This window comes from Carettochelys insculpta, chromosome 9, assembly GCF_033958435.1.
Source record: "Carettochelys insculpta isolate YL-2023 chromosome 9, ASM3395843v1, whole genome shotgun sequence".
Taxonomy (NCBI): domain Eukaryota; kingdom Metazoa; phylum Chordata; order Testudines; family Carettochelyidae; genus Carettochelys; species Carettochelys insculpta.
Genome location: NC_134145.1, coordinates 22,949,805 through 22,968,631, shown reverse-complemented (window position 1 = coordinate 22,968,631; position 18,827 = coordinate 22,949,805). Strand labels below are relative to the sequence as shown.

At 42.0% G+C, this 18,827-nt stretch overlaps 1 protein-coding gene across 2 annotated transcripts in view; it reads left to right on the top strand.

The window, feature by feature from the left end:
- The window catches only part of LRRIQ3 (leucine rich repeats and IQ motif containing 3), a 64,141-nt gene that overhangs the window by 1,723 nt on the left and 43,591 nt on the right, over positions 1-18,827 (top strand). Inside the window, exons 2-5 of one of the 2 annotated variants that reach the window (XM_075002562.1) lie at positions 2,924-2,983; positions 4,614-4,911; positions 6,058-6,381; positions 11,006-11,139. In XM_075002562.1, the coding sequence (XP_074858663.1) occupies positions 4,651-4,911; positions 6,058-6,381; positions 11,006-11,139 (719 nt within the window). In that variant the 5' untranslated portion in view covers positions 2,924-2,983; positions 4,614-4,650. The remainder of the gene's footprint in view (positions 1-2,923; positions 2,984-4,613; positions 4,912-6,057; positions 6,382-11,005; positions 11,140-18,827) is intronic. The other variant, XM_075002561.1, reaches the window with a different exon arrangement.

The following is an 18,827-nucleotide window of genomic DNA, read 5'->3' as shown; positions in this document are numbered from 1 at the left end:
GAGAGGTAGTTGAACTAAGGATCATGGTTGTGTATCCATGTATCTATGGATCCATGCAACTAAGACCCATGTAAGTTGGGGACTTACTGTACTTAAAATGCTATATTGGTGCAACTGTTTAAGTAGATAATCAACCTCCTTGACAGGTGGTAACCAGGTTGATGGGAACAAATCTTCCAGTGTAGTGCTCTTCACCTGGGATAGGTTGGGATAGCTCCATACTGAATTTCCAAGGGATAGATTTTTCACATTCCCGAGAGAAGCAGCTATACTGAAATTAATTCTTAGTGTAGACCAGGTTTTGGGCACGTCAATAACTTTATTCACAGAAGTTGTAAATTTATTCACAAGCCTTAGTGTGTCTACACTTATAATACTGCACCAGCACAGCTACTTCACCATACAGTGCTTCAGGGTAGAGACCCTTCCTACACTGATGGGAAGGTTCTCCATTTGTGTAGGATAGGGGTGGCCAACCAGTTACAGATGAAGAGCACAAATAGCAGTGGATAGAGTACAAAGAGCCATGCATTTTATATTTATCTATATGTAGATATAGCTAGATTTATAGATATATAAAATAAATATAGATCGATATATAGAATAAACAGTTACTAAGTGGCTCAAAGCGTTCCCCAGATGTAAGTGAATGTTCTCCCCGAGAGCCAGGCACCCTCTGCCTCCCTGCTCTAACCCAACGCCGTGCCCTTCCCGCAGGGCCAGGCATTCTCAGACCCTGCTCAGCTCTAATTTTATGCTGGCCATCGCTGCCACTCAGTGCTTCCAACATGGCAGCTCTGAGGAGCTGCATTTAATGGCTTGGAGAGCCACATACAGCTTGTGAGCTGCAGTTTGGCCGCCTCCGGTGTAAGGAATTGTCAAGAGAGGGTAGCTAGGTTGATGAAAGAAATTCTTTCACTGATGTAGTGCTGCCTACACAAGGAATTATGTTGGTTTAACTGTCTGCTCAAGACAGTTTGGATTTTTCGCACTTCTAAGCAACACAGCTAAGATGACTTAATTTTCTAGTGTAGACCTCATAGGCTAGTTTCAATTTTCAGGCTAGTGGACTAGTGTCAATTTATCACCATTTGGGTTCAAAAGAAATGCATCATTGTGATGCTGGGTTGTTTTACTCAGTACTCAATTAGTAATTTACACTTCCTTAGTGCCATAGTAATATGTCAAGTAGCGAATGGGATCCCCATGATCTTTCATGCATGCTTAATTTTACATGTAGTCCTTTCTCCTAACTTACAAGCAGTTGTACAGCATTCGTATAATCCATGTTGCTGAAAGCTTTTCTTGCCTCATTACTTTCTTTGCTTCTCAGCAGTCATAACATTCCAATCTTCACTTGCTCTTGTGAATTTAGATTTTACAGGTGCAGAATACAAACAGAAGAAAATGAAATGTTGGTATCTTTTCATGATGTCTCACCATATACAAATCTTGCAATAAAGGAAGCCTTCAAAGTTATGCAGAAACTGCTATAAAGAATTTAGGAAACAAAGTATATCTTCTTGAGATAATAGCCTAATTCTTCCAGAAAGCCATTTTTTATCACCTTGGTACAACTTGCTAAAAGTGGTGGCTTAGCAAGTGAATGCAGATGGATGTTAAAATATCAAAGTGCTATTGATCTGGAATTAAGAAATTTTTTCAGTGTTCCATTAAATACAGTTTGATATCACAATGACAATATAGTTTGAAAAGCTGTTAAAAATAAATTTAAAATTAGGTTATTTTTTGATCATCATATGTGACCCTGGTCCAGTCTTAGTTTTCCCATATTGCTGAGCCCCCAGAGCCAGGCATCCACAGCCTTCCCCAAATGTAAGTGCTCTCCTCCAGAGTCAGGCACCCTCATTCCTGAGAGAAGCAGCTTTACTTACGTAAATTCCATTCTTATTTTCCTAGACTCAGTTTCAATTGACATGTAATGGCAAAACTTCTATTCACATTGGTGAGAGAAAGTTAGATCATTTGTTCACTGCTGCTATTCACATTGGTGAGAGAAAGTTAGATCATTTGTTCACTGCTGCAGGTATAACTATATGATTTGTTTGTAAATAAGGTGACTATTCTTGATGTTTTAGGTTCTTACTACTATTTTCATTCTGCTCTGCCAATTAGCAGAAATGTAACATCATAAGCAGATCTCATTAATTTGCCTTGCTTTATGAATACTGTATTCTTATAGAATCATAGAATTCTAGAAATGGAAGGGACATTGAGAGGTGATCAAGTCCAGTCCCTTACACTTACAGCAGGACCAAGCATTGTGTAGACTGGGGAGAGGGAGAGGAAAAAGTATGACATGCAGGTTGCATTCAGTGCACCAAGCTGCCGGATTCAGCATGTGGTCCAGTGGGGGCCTAAAGCAAGGCTGCAGAGGCCACGTGTGCTGCTCTGAATGCATCTGAACCCATCCCTCCCCTCCCCAACCCCAAACACCATCCTGTATACCATGGGTGTCCAACCTTTTGGCTTGCCTGGGCCGCATTGAGTGAAGAGGAATTGTCTTGGGCCGCATATAAAATATATAATATAGTTAATGTATATAAATCACATAATAATGTTAAAAGTTTACGATCTTGTGGGGCCGCATTACTAGCTGTCAAGGGCCGTGGGTTGGACACGCCTGCTGTATACAGTCCTCTGCCCTGGTCACAACCCGCTTCTTCACCCAAACTCCCTCTCAGATCCCATGCCTTCTGTGTCCCAGTCCCTCACCCAACCCCCTCTGCACCCAACTTCTATCCCAGACCCTGCACTTCCTCCATTAATATCATAGAGATGTGCAGCCTTTGATCATTTACCAAATTCTTGGAATGGCCCCTCCATCACAAATTATTGCCCTTCCTTGTTTAGATCATCCCTGACAGATATTTGTCTAACCAGCTCTTAAATGTCACTCCAGATGGAGATCCAGTAACTCCCCTAGGCAATTTATCCCAGAGCTTAACCACCCTGAGAGCTAGTAAGTATTTTCTAATATCCATTCTAAACTTCTCTTCCTGCACTTTAAGCCTATTACTTCCTGTCCTACCATCAGAGGTAAAGGAGAACATTTTTTCTTCCTCCTCCTTGTAACAAACTTTTAGGTACTTCAGAACTTTTATGTCCCCTGTCAGTCTTCTCTTTCCAAACTAAACAAACCTGATTCTTTCTTTCAGTCTTCTCACATAGGTCATATTTTCTAAACTTTTAATAACTTCTAAAATAACAAGAAGTCTTTTGGCACCTTATAGACTAACAGACATTTTGGATGAAGCTTTTGTGGGCAAAGACCCACTTCGTCAGATGCATCATAAATTATTTGGTTAGTCTTTAAAGTGCTACATGACTTCTGTTTTGATTTGTTAGAATACAGACTAACATGGCTACCTCTTTGTTACTATTCATTATAGACTGTCATTGAGTCATCCCTTGCCTTTTTAACTTATAGCTCTGCCACACATGCTTCACCTGTTTTTATATAATAAATATATTATAATTTAAAAGGCATTCATGAAATTGCTGAAGTTGTAAAACTAATGTAAAGTTTGCAGACAAAATATTTCTGTTTAACTGAAATGTTTGCATCTATAATTAGAGCCTTATCACTGGAGTAAAATGTTACTGTACTGATTTTTTATTTTTAATATTGTGGCATTATTTAACTTTGATAATTTATACATTTAAATTATGTTAAAATTATTGGTCTAAAAATAAAAATTGCTGATTTCAGCTGTTGTTTTTAGTTATCTTTTAAAAAAATAATTTCAGTTAGAGGAATATTCCTCCCTTTATCAGTAAAACTTTATCAACTTGTGGCTGATTCCAGGAAATTTCATACAATAAGTAGTGTTGGATTGTCTTGATATTTGAAAAGGAAACCTTCTTAGCTGATGCAGAAAGTAGCATTCATGATTCATTAAGAAACATTATCAACAGGGACGTTTGTACTGCTGTAGCTGCTCTTTTTTGGGAAGATGTAAAACAGAGTTGTTCACCATTTGTGATTAAAGAATTCATAGCAGTTTTTGTAAGGTATGGGCAGTTAACATTAGTATTCTCACCAGAGTGTATCTCAGAAATTTACATACTGCCATCATATTTCTCTGTGCAGTTTCAATGGCTCATGGTAATCAATTTCTTTTTTTCTGGCCAATTTATTGTGTTGTGCTGCAGTGAATTGTTAAACATTGCCTCACTTCCAACGTGGCTTCATGTTAGCAGCTGATGAATTCATCATTACAACCCATATTCATGTTAAAAGGATAACTAATAAACAGCTCAGTACATTTATGTATGTACAGTTCATTGACAGATTGAGTGAATAGAAAATATAAAGGATTGCAGAATCAAGCTTACAGTTTCCAAAGCACTTTTGGGGTTCCTTTGGAATAAAATATCCTGTATAATAACAACATGCACTTGCACTCTTTCATTCACTTTTAAGTTTTCAAATTGGTGCTATAAGAGTTTTCTCCCACATGGAGGTGTAATGTTTTGTAATAGTACATGATCTACAACAAATAGTTGGATATTTTGTTTTCAGTATTTGAAGGTATTTTTGGAAGTTGAATAAATGTAACCTATTGTATAATTCTTTCTTACCCCCTTAGATCTTTAGTGGATGAGCCACAAAGCAGATAAACAGCCATGACGGAATTAACTGAATACCTTGTCTCTACTTCTGAAAACCTATTACTTGAATATGGACAAACTACCAGTCAAGCCCACGTTAAGAAGCTGAAAGATCTTATTATAGTTTGGTTAAATGGCCTATATTTAAAGAATGTTAACCATTTGCAATACTGTATTTTGCTTAAAGTATGCATCTTGTCTAATAATTATATTACAAATATTGATGCACTTGAATGTTGCATTCATTTAGTTAAGCTGGATCTTCATGGAAATCAGGTAAACAGCTGTTTTGGAGATATGTTAAATAGAATAGTTTGATGAAGTAAATTTATCTGTAAGCTTGTATTTCCACAGTATATCTTAGACTCAATTAGATTTTAAATGCAGACTTTAACAATATTATTTGTTCATAGAAGTTGCTCTCTTATTTAATATTTTAAATTTGTATTTTAAAAATATCTATTCAGAAACAGTTGGTAAAATCTTGGCTGCACTGAAGACAATTGGAGTTTTTTCATTGAATCAAGTGGGTCCAGGATTTCACCCTATGTCTATCTTTTTTCTACAATCCCATCTATTGTAGCTGGTTCTGATTCTTACTGGGGACTCTGTGCAATGCTGTAACTTAAGTCTAAAGTGATGATAATAATAATAGTTCCACATATTTGCATAGCACTTATAAAGCTCTGTCAAGATGATATAAATACAGAATTTGGGAGGCTGAAATGTGATGTATTGGAAAAACTCCTTTTTATGCCATCAACATTTTCCATTCATCTTCTAATACATGCATGTTAGCAGTGGAAAAGACTTGCTAAGATAGGCCATTTCAGGTATATCTATGCTGGAATTAGACACACACAGCTGGTTCCTGCCTGCTGACTTTTGATACGGAGATGTTTTATTGTAGTGTAGATATTCTGGCTTAGGCTGTTCCTGGAGTTCTGGGACCCTCCCACTTGGCGGGTTCCTAAAGTTTGGGCTTCAACCTAGAGTTGGACTTCTACTTTGAAATTAATTGGCTTCACAATCTGGCTGCAGGTAGGAATAAGAGGATTTTGAAGGTGGCGGGGTCCTTTTGAAAAGGAGCCCCGTCTGGACAAGCCGCGCATCAGCGAGCTGCGGCAAGTTTGAAGTGCTGTGGCTGGTGGCATGCTAATGAGGTGCTAAATATATATATTTCAGTGCCTCATTAGTAATCTTCACAATGTCCATTTCGAAGACTTGGGCTAGTGTAGACGTAGCCATTTAGTGACATCCTGGTCACATCATACAGTAGCTCCAAAATGGAACAGTAAGTAGGGTCCATGTACAGCCCTGGTGTATTCAGTGGATTTGCATCTACTTTGATCACTGTGGCATTTTTAATGTGGGAGCTAATAAAATGCATAATTCAAAATTTCATTTTAATGGTTGTTTCAGATTTTGCATCTTCCTGGCCCAATGTTTTGGCAAGGCATGAAGGAATTAAATCTACTCTATCTTCATGACAATGGGATTGGAAAACTGGATATTGTGCATTCGTTGTCTTTCTGTCCCAATCTGATAGGCCTCACCTTGTTCGATACTCCACTGAGCCTAAGAATAGCATATCGGCATATTGTTGTTAACAGCATTTTCTCACTCAAAGCATTGGATTACTATGTAATTTCTGATGAAGAAATTGTTGAAGACTGGAAACTCCCCCCCACATTTAAAAGATTTAGCCCTAGCCTTCTCCTTGATTTTTGCACTGCTCCTAGCAAGGTAAGCAATTATGTTCCATTACATTTGATTAGATATTTATTACTAACATGTTTGGTTTTTTTTATTTGGCTTTGTTGCACTGATAATTACATCTTTTTATAATAGCTGTGTTAAAACTGTGTTCCGCATATTTTGGTTAGACTAAAGCATTCATATATTAAAACCGTTGTATTTCATAATAATGCTTCATCTATCTACATAGTACATACTCATTGGTTTGCTGATGTATTTCTGTTCTTCAATTTAAAAAAAATCAGTAATATGCGTCATATAGTATATGAACATTTCAAAAAGTCTGTGTCACTCCCATAAGTACCATGACTGTGAAGTGCCTTTCAAGCACTTGAGCTCCGGTTGGCATGGTGCAAAAACCCTGTTAGTTTTCTTGCTCAGTGCAGGGAGCCAGGGTACCTTCTTAATAAAGTTCTCTCCTTCACTGCTATTCTCTTCCTATTAGAAGGAACTTCAGAAAGGATCTTGCTTTCCTTAGTTTGCATTCAATTAGTAGTAGAGATAGGTGACCCAATCTGAATGAAACAATACGTAATTTAGACATAATGAGAGAAATGGATAGCTATGTTCTGACAGAAAACATGCTTTTCATCTATGGTGGTGATTAATAACTTGATACAAATGTGTAAGAATATATTATAAACTTAAACTACTTATAATCTGTGTGTGCATTTCACAAGGATACTGACATCCACTATGAGACCAGCTTTCATTTGAGACCTCATATTATGCTCTTTGAACAAGAATGTTAAGTATTAGACTCAGGAGATTCTGGCAACCCTGCTGCACTCCCATATCAGATGGCATTAAAGGTTGCTGGTCTACACTGGTTAAGATTTGACATACATATTCAAGAAAACTTTTCAGTACCAGCACACAGAAAAATAAGCATTAATTTGCCATACAATACTTTTAAATGTACAGTGGCCTTTGATGATGATGGATAATAACTGCAGCATGTCAAACTCATTCAGCCAAGCTAATGTCTGCTAAAGTTGATAACTAATGTTTTGTCTATGACTTTTAATTTTACTGCACCATATACCATTGAAATAAATCTGCTGATTATGCAGACAATTTCCAGAGTTGTCTTATATTCAGTCACTCACTCTTCTCTCTGTAATGTGCATCATAGTTTAAAAAGATAATTCTTTGGATTTTTTTTTTTTACTGGAAAAGTACTTGAAAAATTGTATTATAAGAAATGCCAAGCTTTTGTACTAGACTAGTACAACTCTGATGTCAAAAATAAATCTGCAGTACAGAAATATAATAATCCTATATTGTATGATGCAAAAACTTCACAGTTAACTATTTCAGAAGGCTAGTTTGCTGTATCACAACAAATACTGAAAGTATCTTAATGTATTAAGAAGCAGTGCTGCCAAAACCCTTGCCCTAAACAACCTTGTACTGGGGTCAATTTAGGATTCTAATCTGAATCCAATTATTTTTGTTTTGTTCTCTTGCATTGCTGCTATGGAGCATATGGAAACCTCTGATTTTGTGAAAATAGGTATTGAGACAGTGCATTAGACTATGTAGTTTAGTATTTTCTCTTTCTCTGACAACAGCCAGTACTAGATGGTACATGGCTGGGATAGAGCCCTGCAGCATATGCACTAAAATATGAACAGATTTTGGCTTCCTACAAGTTTTTTGCCTAAAATAAAATCTATAACTTTAAAAAAAAAGTGCTATTAAAATGGTTTTTGAAAACATCTTTGCCCTAAGAAGAATAGCCTGCCGAGGTATTTTTTGGTGCTTGTAATCCTGTTTTTCTGAAGTTTCAAAAGCATAGAAAGAATCCCAAAGGTCACAAAATATACTTGAATATAAACAATCTGAGAAACTTAAATATTATTATACCTAGGCCCTGGCTACACTACAGCAGTCTTTTGAAAGAAGATTTTCCAGAAGATCGTCTTTTGAAAGAGCGCATCCACAAACAAAAAGCAGATTGATCCTTCAATCTGCTATTTTGAAAGAACAAGCCGTTCTTTCCAAAGAGGGCATCCACACAGCCCTGTTTGTTCTTTCAAAAGAACAGAGCAGGAAGTGCTGTGGACAGGGTTGCATAGCTGCCAAGCCCTTCTGAAGGCTCAGTCAGCCACTCCTTAAAGGGACCCTCCCTAACACGCCCCTCCCTGTAAATGCTGCTGAGACCTGTCGAGCTGTTTGCAGCAGAGCAGACCCAGTGGAGGGACCAGATGCCCAGCCCACAGCAAGATGGATCCTCAGCAGCTCCCCAGGAGGGACCTCCTAGATGCTGCAGTCTGCAAGCTGGCCATGGTGGTCATTGTTGCCCTTCACCTCCTCTGGTGGGTGACACCCCTGCCACTGCTGTTGTTCTGGCCCTCTCCACAGGGCTCCATCTGTGCCTCCACCCCTGGGTGCTCCTGTGCCTATGGAGCCATGTCAGCAGCTCCGAGTGGTGGGACTGGCTTGTGATGGGCTAGTGGGATGATGCCCTCTGGCTCCAGAATTTCAGAATGACCAAGTGGACATTCTGGAGCTGTGCCACTGGCTCGCCCCCACCTTCCAACACCAGGACACCTGCCTGTGGCCCGTTTTTTCCCCCCTCAAGAAGTGGGTCGCCATCACAGTGTGGAAGCTAGCCACCCTGAGCAGATACTGGTCCATGGGGCATCAGTTTGGGTGGGCAAGGTGACTGTTGGGGCCGTCTTTATGAAGGTAAGGCATGCCTTGGTCAGACACCTTCCACCTGCCTCCCAGACCAACACCCTGTCCGCCTGGTGACACAGGGCCTGGGCCAGCTGCTCATAGTTGGGGCAGGCCTTGGCAGCCCACCCCGGACGTCATCCTTGCTCTCCACAGCACTGTGGAGAGCACAGCATGCCCCCACCATGGCAGGCACATTGTGCAGGCCAACCTCTACGTGCATCAGGAGGCAGCTAAACCAGCCTTTCAGGTGCCCAAACGCACACCCTGCAGGATGGTGGCCCTGGTTCAGCTGGGTGTTAAAAATGGTGCTGTGTTGGGTCTGGGTCACAGGTGTAGGACCGCATGAGCCACAGGTACAGGGGTTAGGTGGTGTTGGCCACCATGCACAGGGGCATGGCGATGTCCCCAACTGGAAGCTCTCACCGCGGGGTGTAGGTCCCCTCCGCTGGCCAAGCCCCGAGTTCTGTGAGTGGAAGAGAGCTTCTGGAAGAAGAGATGTGTTCTCTTGAATTACTTTAAGCACATTTTGTGCGTAGATGCTCTGCGTGTTCTTTTGGAAAAGGGCGGATTTTCTGAAAGCACTTGCGAGTGTAGGTGCGCCCCTTGAGAAAAAGCATTCAGTAAATGCAGAGAATAGGAAAATTCTCCTCAGGAATGCTGTTTTCCCCTTCTCTTTGTGGGAGTACTTTAATGGAGATGGGATATCATAGTGAAGATGACAGCAAAAGGTTATGCAGTAATGACAAAACATTTGTGCAGTTAACTTCACCAATTCTTGGGATGATTTACAATAGAAAAAAATTAAAAATAGTAGAAAACCTAATCTTTCATATCCCGAGCTGCTGAATGAGGTGATACTACTTTATTTCATTGGCACTATTCACACAGAAATAAGTAGAGTATTAGGCCCTGAAATAAGAATAAGTTCTCTTTTGGGGAAGGAGAAACACTGAAAATATTATCTTCTATCACTTTTTCAAATTATACTTAGGATATTGTAATAAAGCCATCCTTGAACATTTGTAATGTGCTTTTATGTTGAAATCTGTTTGAAACCTAGCAATAAGACATCTTTCTGATTTAAGAAACCTCATCTAAGCATATCTAAATGTGCTATGTGTAATTCTATCCTGCCTATTATAAAAGAACATCTCCTTTAAACAACCAAATTTGTCAGTCCATTTGAATAACTTCTGAAGATATGTTTGACTGTATTAACATTTTCTAAAATTGAAAATGTGTAACGTCTGCAGGCTGTTTAAAGTAGCAACCTGTACTTTAGGCCAGCTCCATGTGGGTTTGGGCATAAACAGTTCATGCAGTAGGTGGACTCAGTACCTGAGAAGACATAACATTTTGTGCAAAAATGAGAAGGCTTTTTTTACCCCTTCATTTTAGGTTTAATGGAATACTATAGAAAAGTGAGCTGTGTGTTGTTTTACATTACTTTTTATAGTATTTATAATCAAACTATATTCTCATTTTCATAATTCCTTTTAACCTCTTCCATTGTTCAACTATAAAGAAATCAGTATTTTTAATTGTCCTACTCTAAAAATAATATTGTAATAACCTAGGGTTATCTTTGTTGAGAGTGCTAGATGGCTTTTCTATAACTTAAAATGAATGACATTTCTACAATAGGCAAAATTTTCTCACCAACACGTGTGTGTTTAATATGGGAAGGTGCATACTGATTCAGATTCTAGTTATAAATTATTTCTAGCTCTGTTTCAATAAAATCAACAGTTTTATTCTTCTTGTTTTAAGTTTTCTTCAAACAAAATACCTTGCTTTTCCCTTCAATCCATATCTATGGAATGAAAATTAAAATAATCCCTTCAATGTGTTGTTTCAAAACTATTTATTAGAGAAGTACAGATTTTAAGGTACAGTAGTCAACGTATTTTCATTTGAATTCATACAGGAAGCAACTGTTGAGGAGAATATAAATGTGGTAAAGGATATCATTTCAAAAATCAATCGCATTCTAGCTCATCACTCACCAATTTTGATTGTTCAAAGATGGATAAGGGGATATTTGACTAGAAAAAGATTTAGGTATGTAGACTGCACTTATTTTTAATTTTTTCAGGATGGAAATGGAGCTTTTTATGCAGAAGAATAATTACATATTTAGGAAACTTATAAAATACTGTGCCACATTTGTGATCACTTTATGCAACAGATATATATTTAAGGACAGCCAAGGTATATTCAGGAATGGCATACGTATGAGCATTCCAGAATTTAAAAATGGTTCTGTGTTCTCACAACATACAGTTTTTGAAGAAATCATTCAACCAAATTCTATTGTGTTGCTTGATGGCTAAAGTTCTGAGTCTCTGAGGCTGTGTCTGCACCACAAACTTACTTCAAAGTTAACTTTGAAGTAGCATGCAGAGTGTCTACACGCTTTTCCTTCCTTGACTCCATGGAGGACAGAGACACACTGGCCAGCGCAGGCAGGGCTCTGTGGTCCTTTCTGGCCACCTTTAAAGGAAACACCTCCCCAGCAACCCAAGACAGGAAGCTGAGACTGTGCCACAAGTAGGGTCAGCATGAGCTCCCACTTGGACTACTCCTGCTCAAAGCACCAGTCCATCTGCACTCCCCTGGCCACCATTGCTGCATGCCAGGAGCACCCTAACCACGCTGCCTTCCCCCCTCCCCCCACCCCCAGGAGACCTGGATGAGAAGTCCGAGTGCTTGCAGTGCTCAGGCAGGGGCCATGGCAGGATGGGACCCTCCTGGACAGAGGATGAGCTGAAGGACCTCCTTGCCCTAGGGGGGGAAGGGGAAGATCCTTTGCCAAACCGGCGCCTGGCAGAGAAATGCAGAAGCCTTTGACTGGCTGACCAGCAGCCTCACCGCCCGAGGCCACCCCTACCACATTGGCAGTAGCATGCAGATAAAAGTTAAGGAACTCCACCAGACCCACATCAAGGCTCATGGTGCTGCTAGCTGGTTGGGGGCACAGCCCATCTACTGCCTCTGCTATAGGGAGCTGCACAGGCTCCTGAGGCCAAGGGAGGCAGCCACCCCAGAGCATGTGGTGGACACCGCTGCTTCCCCGCTCCGCCCCACACACAGTGGGGACGAGGAGGGCCCCTCTGGCACCATGAGCTCCCTGGGCAGGGAGTGGCCAACCCTCATCATCGCCCTCCCCTCTGGGACACCTCCAGCCTCGCCTCGCCAGAGCCCCAGGACATTACAGCCAGTACATACAGGACAAGCGGGATGTCACCAGAGATGGGACCGCCCCAGAACAGCCCTGCAGTCCACATGCTAGGGGAAGAGGAAGGAACATGGCCCGACCCTCGCCAGGTGGGAACCTTTGAATATCCGGGATCTCATAGGACTCGTGGGCCTTCGGGTGGAAGGGAAGCTGGGTGGGGACCAGTGGAGCGGGGGCCCCAGCCCCCTCAGCAGTTGGGGGCCAGCACTAGCAGGCCATCCCCCTGTCTTCTTCTGTCTCCACAGGTCCATCATTGGGAAGGCGCCAGAGCCCACTGGAGCCGGATGCAGCCGCAGGGGCCTGGGAGGCCACCCTATTGCCTTGCCTGCATCCCTCTGTCGCAGCCACATCAGGGCCTCCCGCACGCAGCCCTGGAGGGATGAGGAGGCGGCCACCAACCAGGCAGTCGTGGGAGGTGACTGGGGCGGTCTGGGACTGGCTGGTGATGTAGGGGGACGTGTGGATGTGTCCGGCTGGCAGTCTGGATGCCATCGCCCAGGCCTTGGCTGCCTGCCTTGCCCAACCACCCACCCCCTTGCCAGCCTGGTCTACAGCCACCACTCTGGCAGCTGCCTACCTCCTAGCAGACCTGTCACTGCCTGCACACCTGGAGCTGGCTTGGTGGCTGCTGGCTGAGATGGGTGCACCTGGCCCAGCCCCAGTTGCCCCCTCTGCACACCCTGCGCGGGCCAAGTCTCTGGCACCCCCACCTCATTCCTACCTCACTGTGGTCCCAGCCCCGTCGCAGCCCCACAGAGGGCCCCGGACCCAGGGTGGTAGGGGCAGCCATAGCCGATGCGATTCCCAGCCCCCCATGGCCCTGGGCGACTGAGCTTTCCCCCACCTAGGCCTCCCTACCAGTTCAGGCACACCACCTGGCCTCCCTTCCCAATTCAGTCCCCTTACCTAGCCCCTCACCTCTTTCCCGGGGCCTCTTTGCCCCGTGCACTGTAAATAGTTTCACACATTGTTTTGTTTGGTTTTGCAAAAAAAAATTTACTCTAATACTAAAATTTAATATTCCCACACTAACCTGTGTCCCTGGTGCTTGGTGGGAGAGTGGGGTGGGGCAGCATGCGGGATGGGACAATGGAGGGGCCTGTGGTGTGGAGTGTGGCTGGGAGGATCAGGGCAGGCCCTGTGTGAAGGCCTGGCACAAGGCCTCCCAGCCCCTGACCCCATCCCTCTGTGCCTCATGGAACGGGGCAGTGGGTGGCTGCTCATATCCAGTCCCCAAGTGGTACCTCTTCCCGTTAATGTAGGAGCCCCTGCAGTGGTCCAGAGCCTGCATTGCCACATGCATCCCGTGCAGAGCTCTGAAACAATGGGGGAAGCCCAGATCCTGAACCCAACAAGGTCAGTGTCCAGGTCCCGCAGGGTCATAACTCATGGCAAGAGCACCTTGTTGATGGCTTGGATGACCTGCGGGGGCAGGGAGGGGGAGGAAGACACATCCATGAATGCCAGAATGGGAGGTCCCCCTTCCCACCAGGGACTTCCTTCCCCCTGCCTAGTAGCCCTCTCCCCTGGGTGGGTCCATGGTGGGGGCCAGATGTACATCAATCATCACCCCTCTGACAGCAGTCTTGCCAATGCAGAATTGGTGGCTGACAGACTGGAGGCTGTTGGGGATGGCCAGCATCCACAGGGCAATGACCATCCTCTTCTGCATTGGGAGTGCTAGCCGCATCCATGTGTCTTGGTGCTGGAGGACTGGGGTGAGCAAGTGGCAGAGGTCTTCAAATGTCTGGCAGGTCACTCTGAAGTGCCTCAGCTGCCGCTCGTCATCCCAGTCCTTCAGCAGCAGCCAGTCTCACCACTTGCTGGTGGTGGTGAAGGCCCATCAGCATCACTAGGGGGTCCCGGGGGTGGGTCAGCAGTGTCGTGGCCAGGGCCTGCAGCCTGGATCCCAGGTGGGCAACCTAGCCGTGCCACTGGAAGATCAGGGCAACCATCATGGCCAGCAGGCTGGACAGGGTGGAGAGTACCCTGGCCTCAGGGAGGGTGTGAGTGGTCATGTTTCTCGGCTGTTCTGCCCAGCATGTGCTCTGCTGCTGTCTGCAGCCTGGCAGTCCTGAACATGTGCCGGGTGTGGGTGTTGGGAGGGGCCCTTTAAGGGGTCAGCTGGCTGGGAGCCTGGAAGGGCTTGTTGGTCATGCGACCCTATGCCTGCAGCATTTCCTGGCCCCTTATGTTGAAGTAGGGGCTAATTATGTGTAGGCACTTAACTTTGAAGTAGGGGGAAGCCCACTTCGAAGTAAGAGAGGGTGCATTTTGTGTGTAGACGCTCTATTTCGAAGTTCCGTCGAAATATAACTTCGAAGTAAGCAACTTCAAAGTTATTTTGTAGTGGAGACACAGTCTGAACGTATCTCTAGTTTATTGGCTAGCAATCAACTAAATGGCAGAAAGCAGAGCTGCAATAAATTGTTTTTTCACAGTGCAAATAAAATTTGTGTGCATTATTTATGTCTATTCTATTTTCATTTTATCTTAATCTCTATATATCTTACAGCTTGATTTCATTTTCCTGTAAAGATGTAAAGTAAGTTCATTTTCATATAGAGTTGTCTATACATCACAGCTATACAACACTGCCAATCAATAATAATGATAAGTACAAGATGTTTGGCACTTATTTTGCAGAATGTTCGCTTGGATGATTGCACCAAAAATAAGTATATCAGGGCATTTGTCATTATGCAGGGTAAGATAGCCTAATGCTGAAAGTATTCATAGCATTTATGCACAATTGTTCATTTTTACTGTGTGCTGCAATGATCTGCTCTCAAATCATACTCTTGCAATCTGATTCTACACCTGTTCTGCATCTATAATGGTTAGAAATTGCAGTCTAACGTAGTGTTTATAGAGTAAATATTGCCCACCATGTGTGTCTCTTTGGAAAATGGTCAAAGAAAGTAAGCATAAAACTTGACACACTAAGGTGGCAGAAGTCTTTTTATTTTAAATTGGGTTGTAACGTGTTATCTGAAGAGTGAATCATAGCAATATCTGCATTATGAGAGGACAAATTATCTTAACTTAACCACTTGGTTTTTAAATATTCAGTTGAATCTACTATCCCACTTATTGGAGGATATACCTGCTTGATATGGGTCTGCCAGAGAGCCAGCTCCTCCTCTGTTCAAAATATAAGAAAGGCTTTGATTGTAAGAGGAAGAGCCCTGTATTGGTTCTTAATTTTATCCCACTCCCACTTGTAAAAACTTTAGATCCCTCAAATAATGCAAAATATAGGTTCCCTCAGCTACAACTGCCCACCAAACTCCACAATGTTAATATATATGCACACACACACACAGAATTCACACACAGTTTTTACCACTGGAGGGATAAAATAAATCTTGCTTAAACCATGTAAAAATACTTCAACTCCCATTGTAATAGACATCAATTTTTTTTTATCTTACTTCCATTTAAATATTAAAACCTTTATTTTAAAAAAGGGAAAACTGGTACATTCCTGAAATTCTATTTGTAACAAACTAATGAAAGATTTAAAGACTAACAAAATAATTTATTAGGTGAGCTTTCGTGGGACAGACCCACTTCGTCGGACCATAGCTATACCAGAATAGACTCAATATTTAAGGCACAGAGAACCAAAAACAGTAATCAAGGTTGACAAGTCAGAAAAAAAATTATCAAGGTGAGCAAATCAGAGAGTAGAGGGGCAGGGGCAGGGGAGTCAAGAATAAGATTAAGCCAAGTTTGCAAAAGAGCCCCTATAATGACCCAGAAAATTTGCATCCCTATTCAAACCATGTGTTATTGAGTCTGTACTGGTATGGCTATGGTCTGAAGAAGTGGGTCTGTCCCATGAAAGCTCACCTAATAAATTATTTTGTTTGTCTTTAAAGTGCTACTTGACTGTTTTTTTGTTTTGATAGTATATAGACTAGCACGGCTTTCTCTCTGTTACGAATGAAAGATTTAATGTTTTCCTGCAAATTAGTGCACACTGTGGGTTTTCCCCTCCCCACTCAATCTTGCCTGCAACAAAGTACATTTTGCCAGCTCTTGCTATTGTGGAACCTGGTCATATGGAACCTGTGGGATTCCAGTCCTGCTGTGGGGCTCTTTTTCAGGGGGTTTTCTGGGTGCAAATTATGTAGGGATTTGGCAAATGATAGTATGGGGAAGACCATTTGAATTTCGATAATGTGGTACCTTCTGCTGACGACTAGGAGCACATCAGTGGCACAGTTCAGAGTCTAGTCACTAGCATCAATTTGAAATTGGAGATCTGGCCTGTGAGGAGGACTCTGCACCACTCCCGCCACCTTTCTTTTATTTGGCATTAAATATTAATGGAATATGTTAAATCCAAATTTAAAATGAAGTGCACAGTTCAGCCATCAAATGGCAATCTGTACAACTAATCCATCTATAGTACATATTGTCCATAAGCAGAGGGAGGAATTATCTGAGATAGATAAAAAGATCAAATTATGGTGTAAGGGAAATGATTTTAAAAAAAGGGTGTGGTAAATTAAATGGGATTTTTTCACCAAAAGTTGCTTAAGGTGTAAATGCTATGCAAACAAAGGAAACAAGCACATCTTAAAGAAATGAATGGTTTACCTCTACCTCTTCCCCCTATCCAGGTCCCAGTTCAAAATTATAAAGCAATGTATCCTTAAAAAAAAATCCTCTCCAAACTAATGAAAAATCCTGAACTGTAACATGAACCTTGCAGTATTCCCTAAAGGTTAACAACCTGGGCTCTGCTAGGCTGATTGGAGGAGTGACTTTGAGACTCAAGAACTATTTATAGAAAATGACCTGCTATCTGCCTCTTTTAAATCACATTTGTGCTATTAGAGCATTCCAGTGACTACAGCTTTAGTAATATCACGGAGGTAAAGAGGCTCTGGGGCTGCCGGAATCCAAATCAATTATGAATTTGCATGGAAAAGTCAACACTTTTTAAGTCTACCAGAAATTAATTGGAAGAAACTACAGCCTCACTTGCGTATTCTCTGTGTGAGGCATCTCTTAATAAATGGGCATCAGTATTCTTTATGAACCTAGTCAAAAAGTTCACGTGATTCAAATACAGACAACTTTTTCCCAATTAATTTGATTTTCAGAAGTTGACAATGTTGTTGTTAGGCAAATTTCAACATGTATTGATAAATTTGGATGAGCAGATAAAGGCTGTAAACACCTCCTTAGCTAAAATGCTTTCATTAGAATGACTGGAAGAATGCAGAGCTTATAAGATGGCTAAGAAGTCTTTAGTTCTAAATCAGTGAATTAACAATATACATGGGTGTTTATGATGGGATTTTTAAATTCCTGAGTTACAGAACTTCAGATGTTATCTTTTTAATTGTTTCCTTTAAAAGAAGAAAAGAAATGCAAAAGCACGTAATAGTGCATTTTGCTCAAGTTGGATATATCAAGTTAGGAATTTCCAAAAACTAAGCTTGGTTCTGTAATATTATCTCAGCCGCATTGCGCATAAGCACTGCTTTTCTGTTCACATTTCATTTGTTAAATGTAATATAACATATTTTTGTTTCTCATATAACTGGAAGGAACCTCAAGAGGCCATCAAGTCCAGTTCCCTGCCCTAATGATAGGACCAAGCACTATCTAGATCATCCATGACCAGTGTTTGTCTAATCTGCTCTTAAAAATTTCCAATCATGGAGGTTCTGCAACCTCTCTAGGTCAGTGGTTCCCAATCTTTACAGTAACACAACACACTTCAATGAGGCAAACAATTCCACCAACTGCCCATTTTTTTCAGCTGAATCGGTTGCTCATAAATGTTACATTTACTTATGTGTACTTTAGGAACAGTCTTACTGGAGAGGTTTGCAACATAACAGTGTAAACAGCAAGCTAGGTAAGTATTGAATGCATTGATGTTTCAAATCCCTCACAGAACACACTCTTTGACAAGTCAAAAAAGGGGATGTAAATGAATGTGTGCTATGCTAGGGATATTGAGGAATCGAGTGACTGCTGAAAAATAGTGGAAAACCATGTAATGGAAGGAAAGGAAGGATTGGAAAAAATCCAGTCAAAAATTTGAGAGTAAAATACTGCAAGAGTTCTAAAAGAGGGAAATGTGCTTGCATGGTGGACACCCTTTGGCTACGTCTAGACAACAGGACTTTTTCAGCAGAAGTTTGTGTTGGAAGATATCTTGCAACAAAACTTCTGTCAATAGATTGTGTCTAGACTGCAGGGTGGATCAAAAGAGCACTCTGCTCTGTCAACAGAGAGAAGCCAGATTGCCCCACAGCTCTGTTGGCAAAGCGGCCATGTGCAAGCATAGCAGAGGGTTGCACGGTGTCCTGAGACCTTTCCTGTTGACAGAAGGTGCCCTTTCTGCACCCTCACCCCCCCGCCCCCGGAATGTGCAGACTGGCATTTTGTTGACAGATCTCTGTCAACAGCTGCATTCTTCCTCGTGGCGAGTGGAGTATGGCTGTTGACAAAAACACTGCATTTTGTTGACTTACTTTCGACA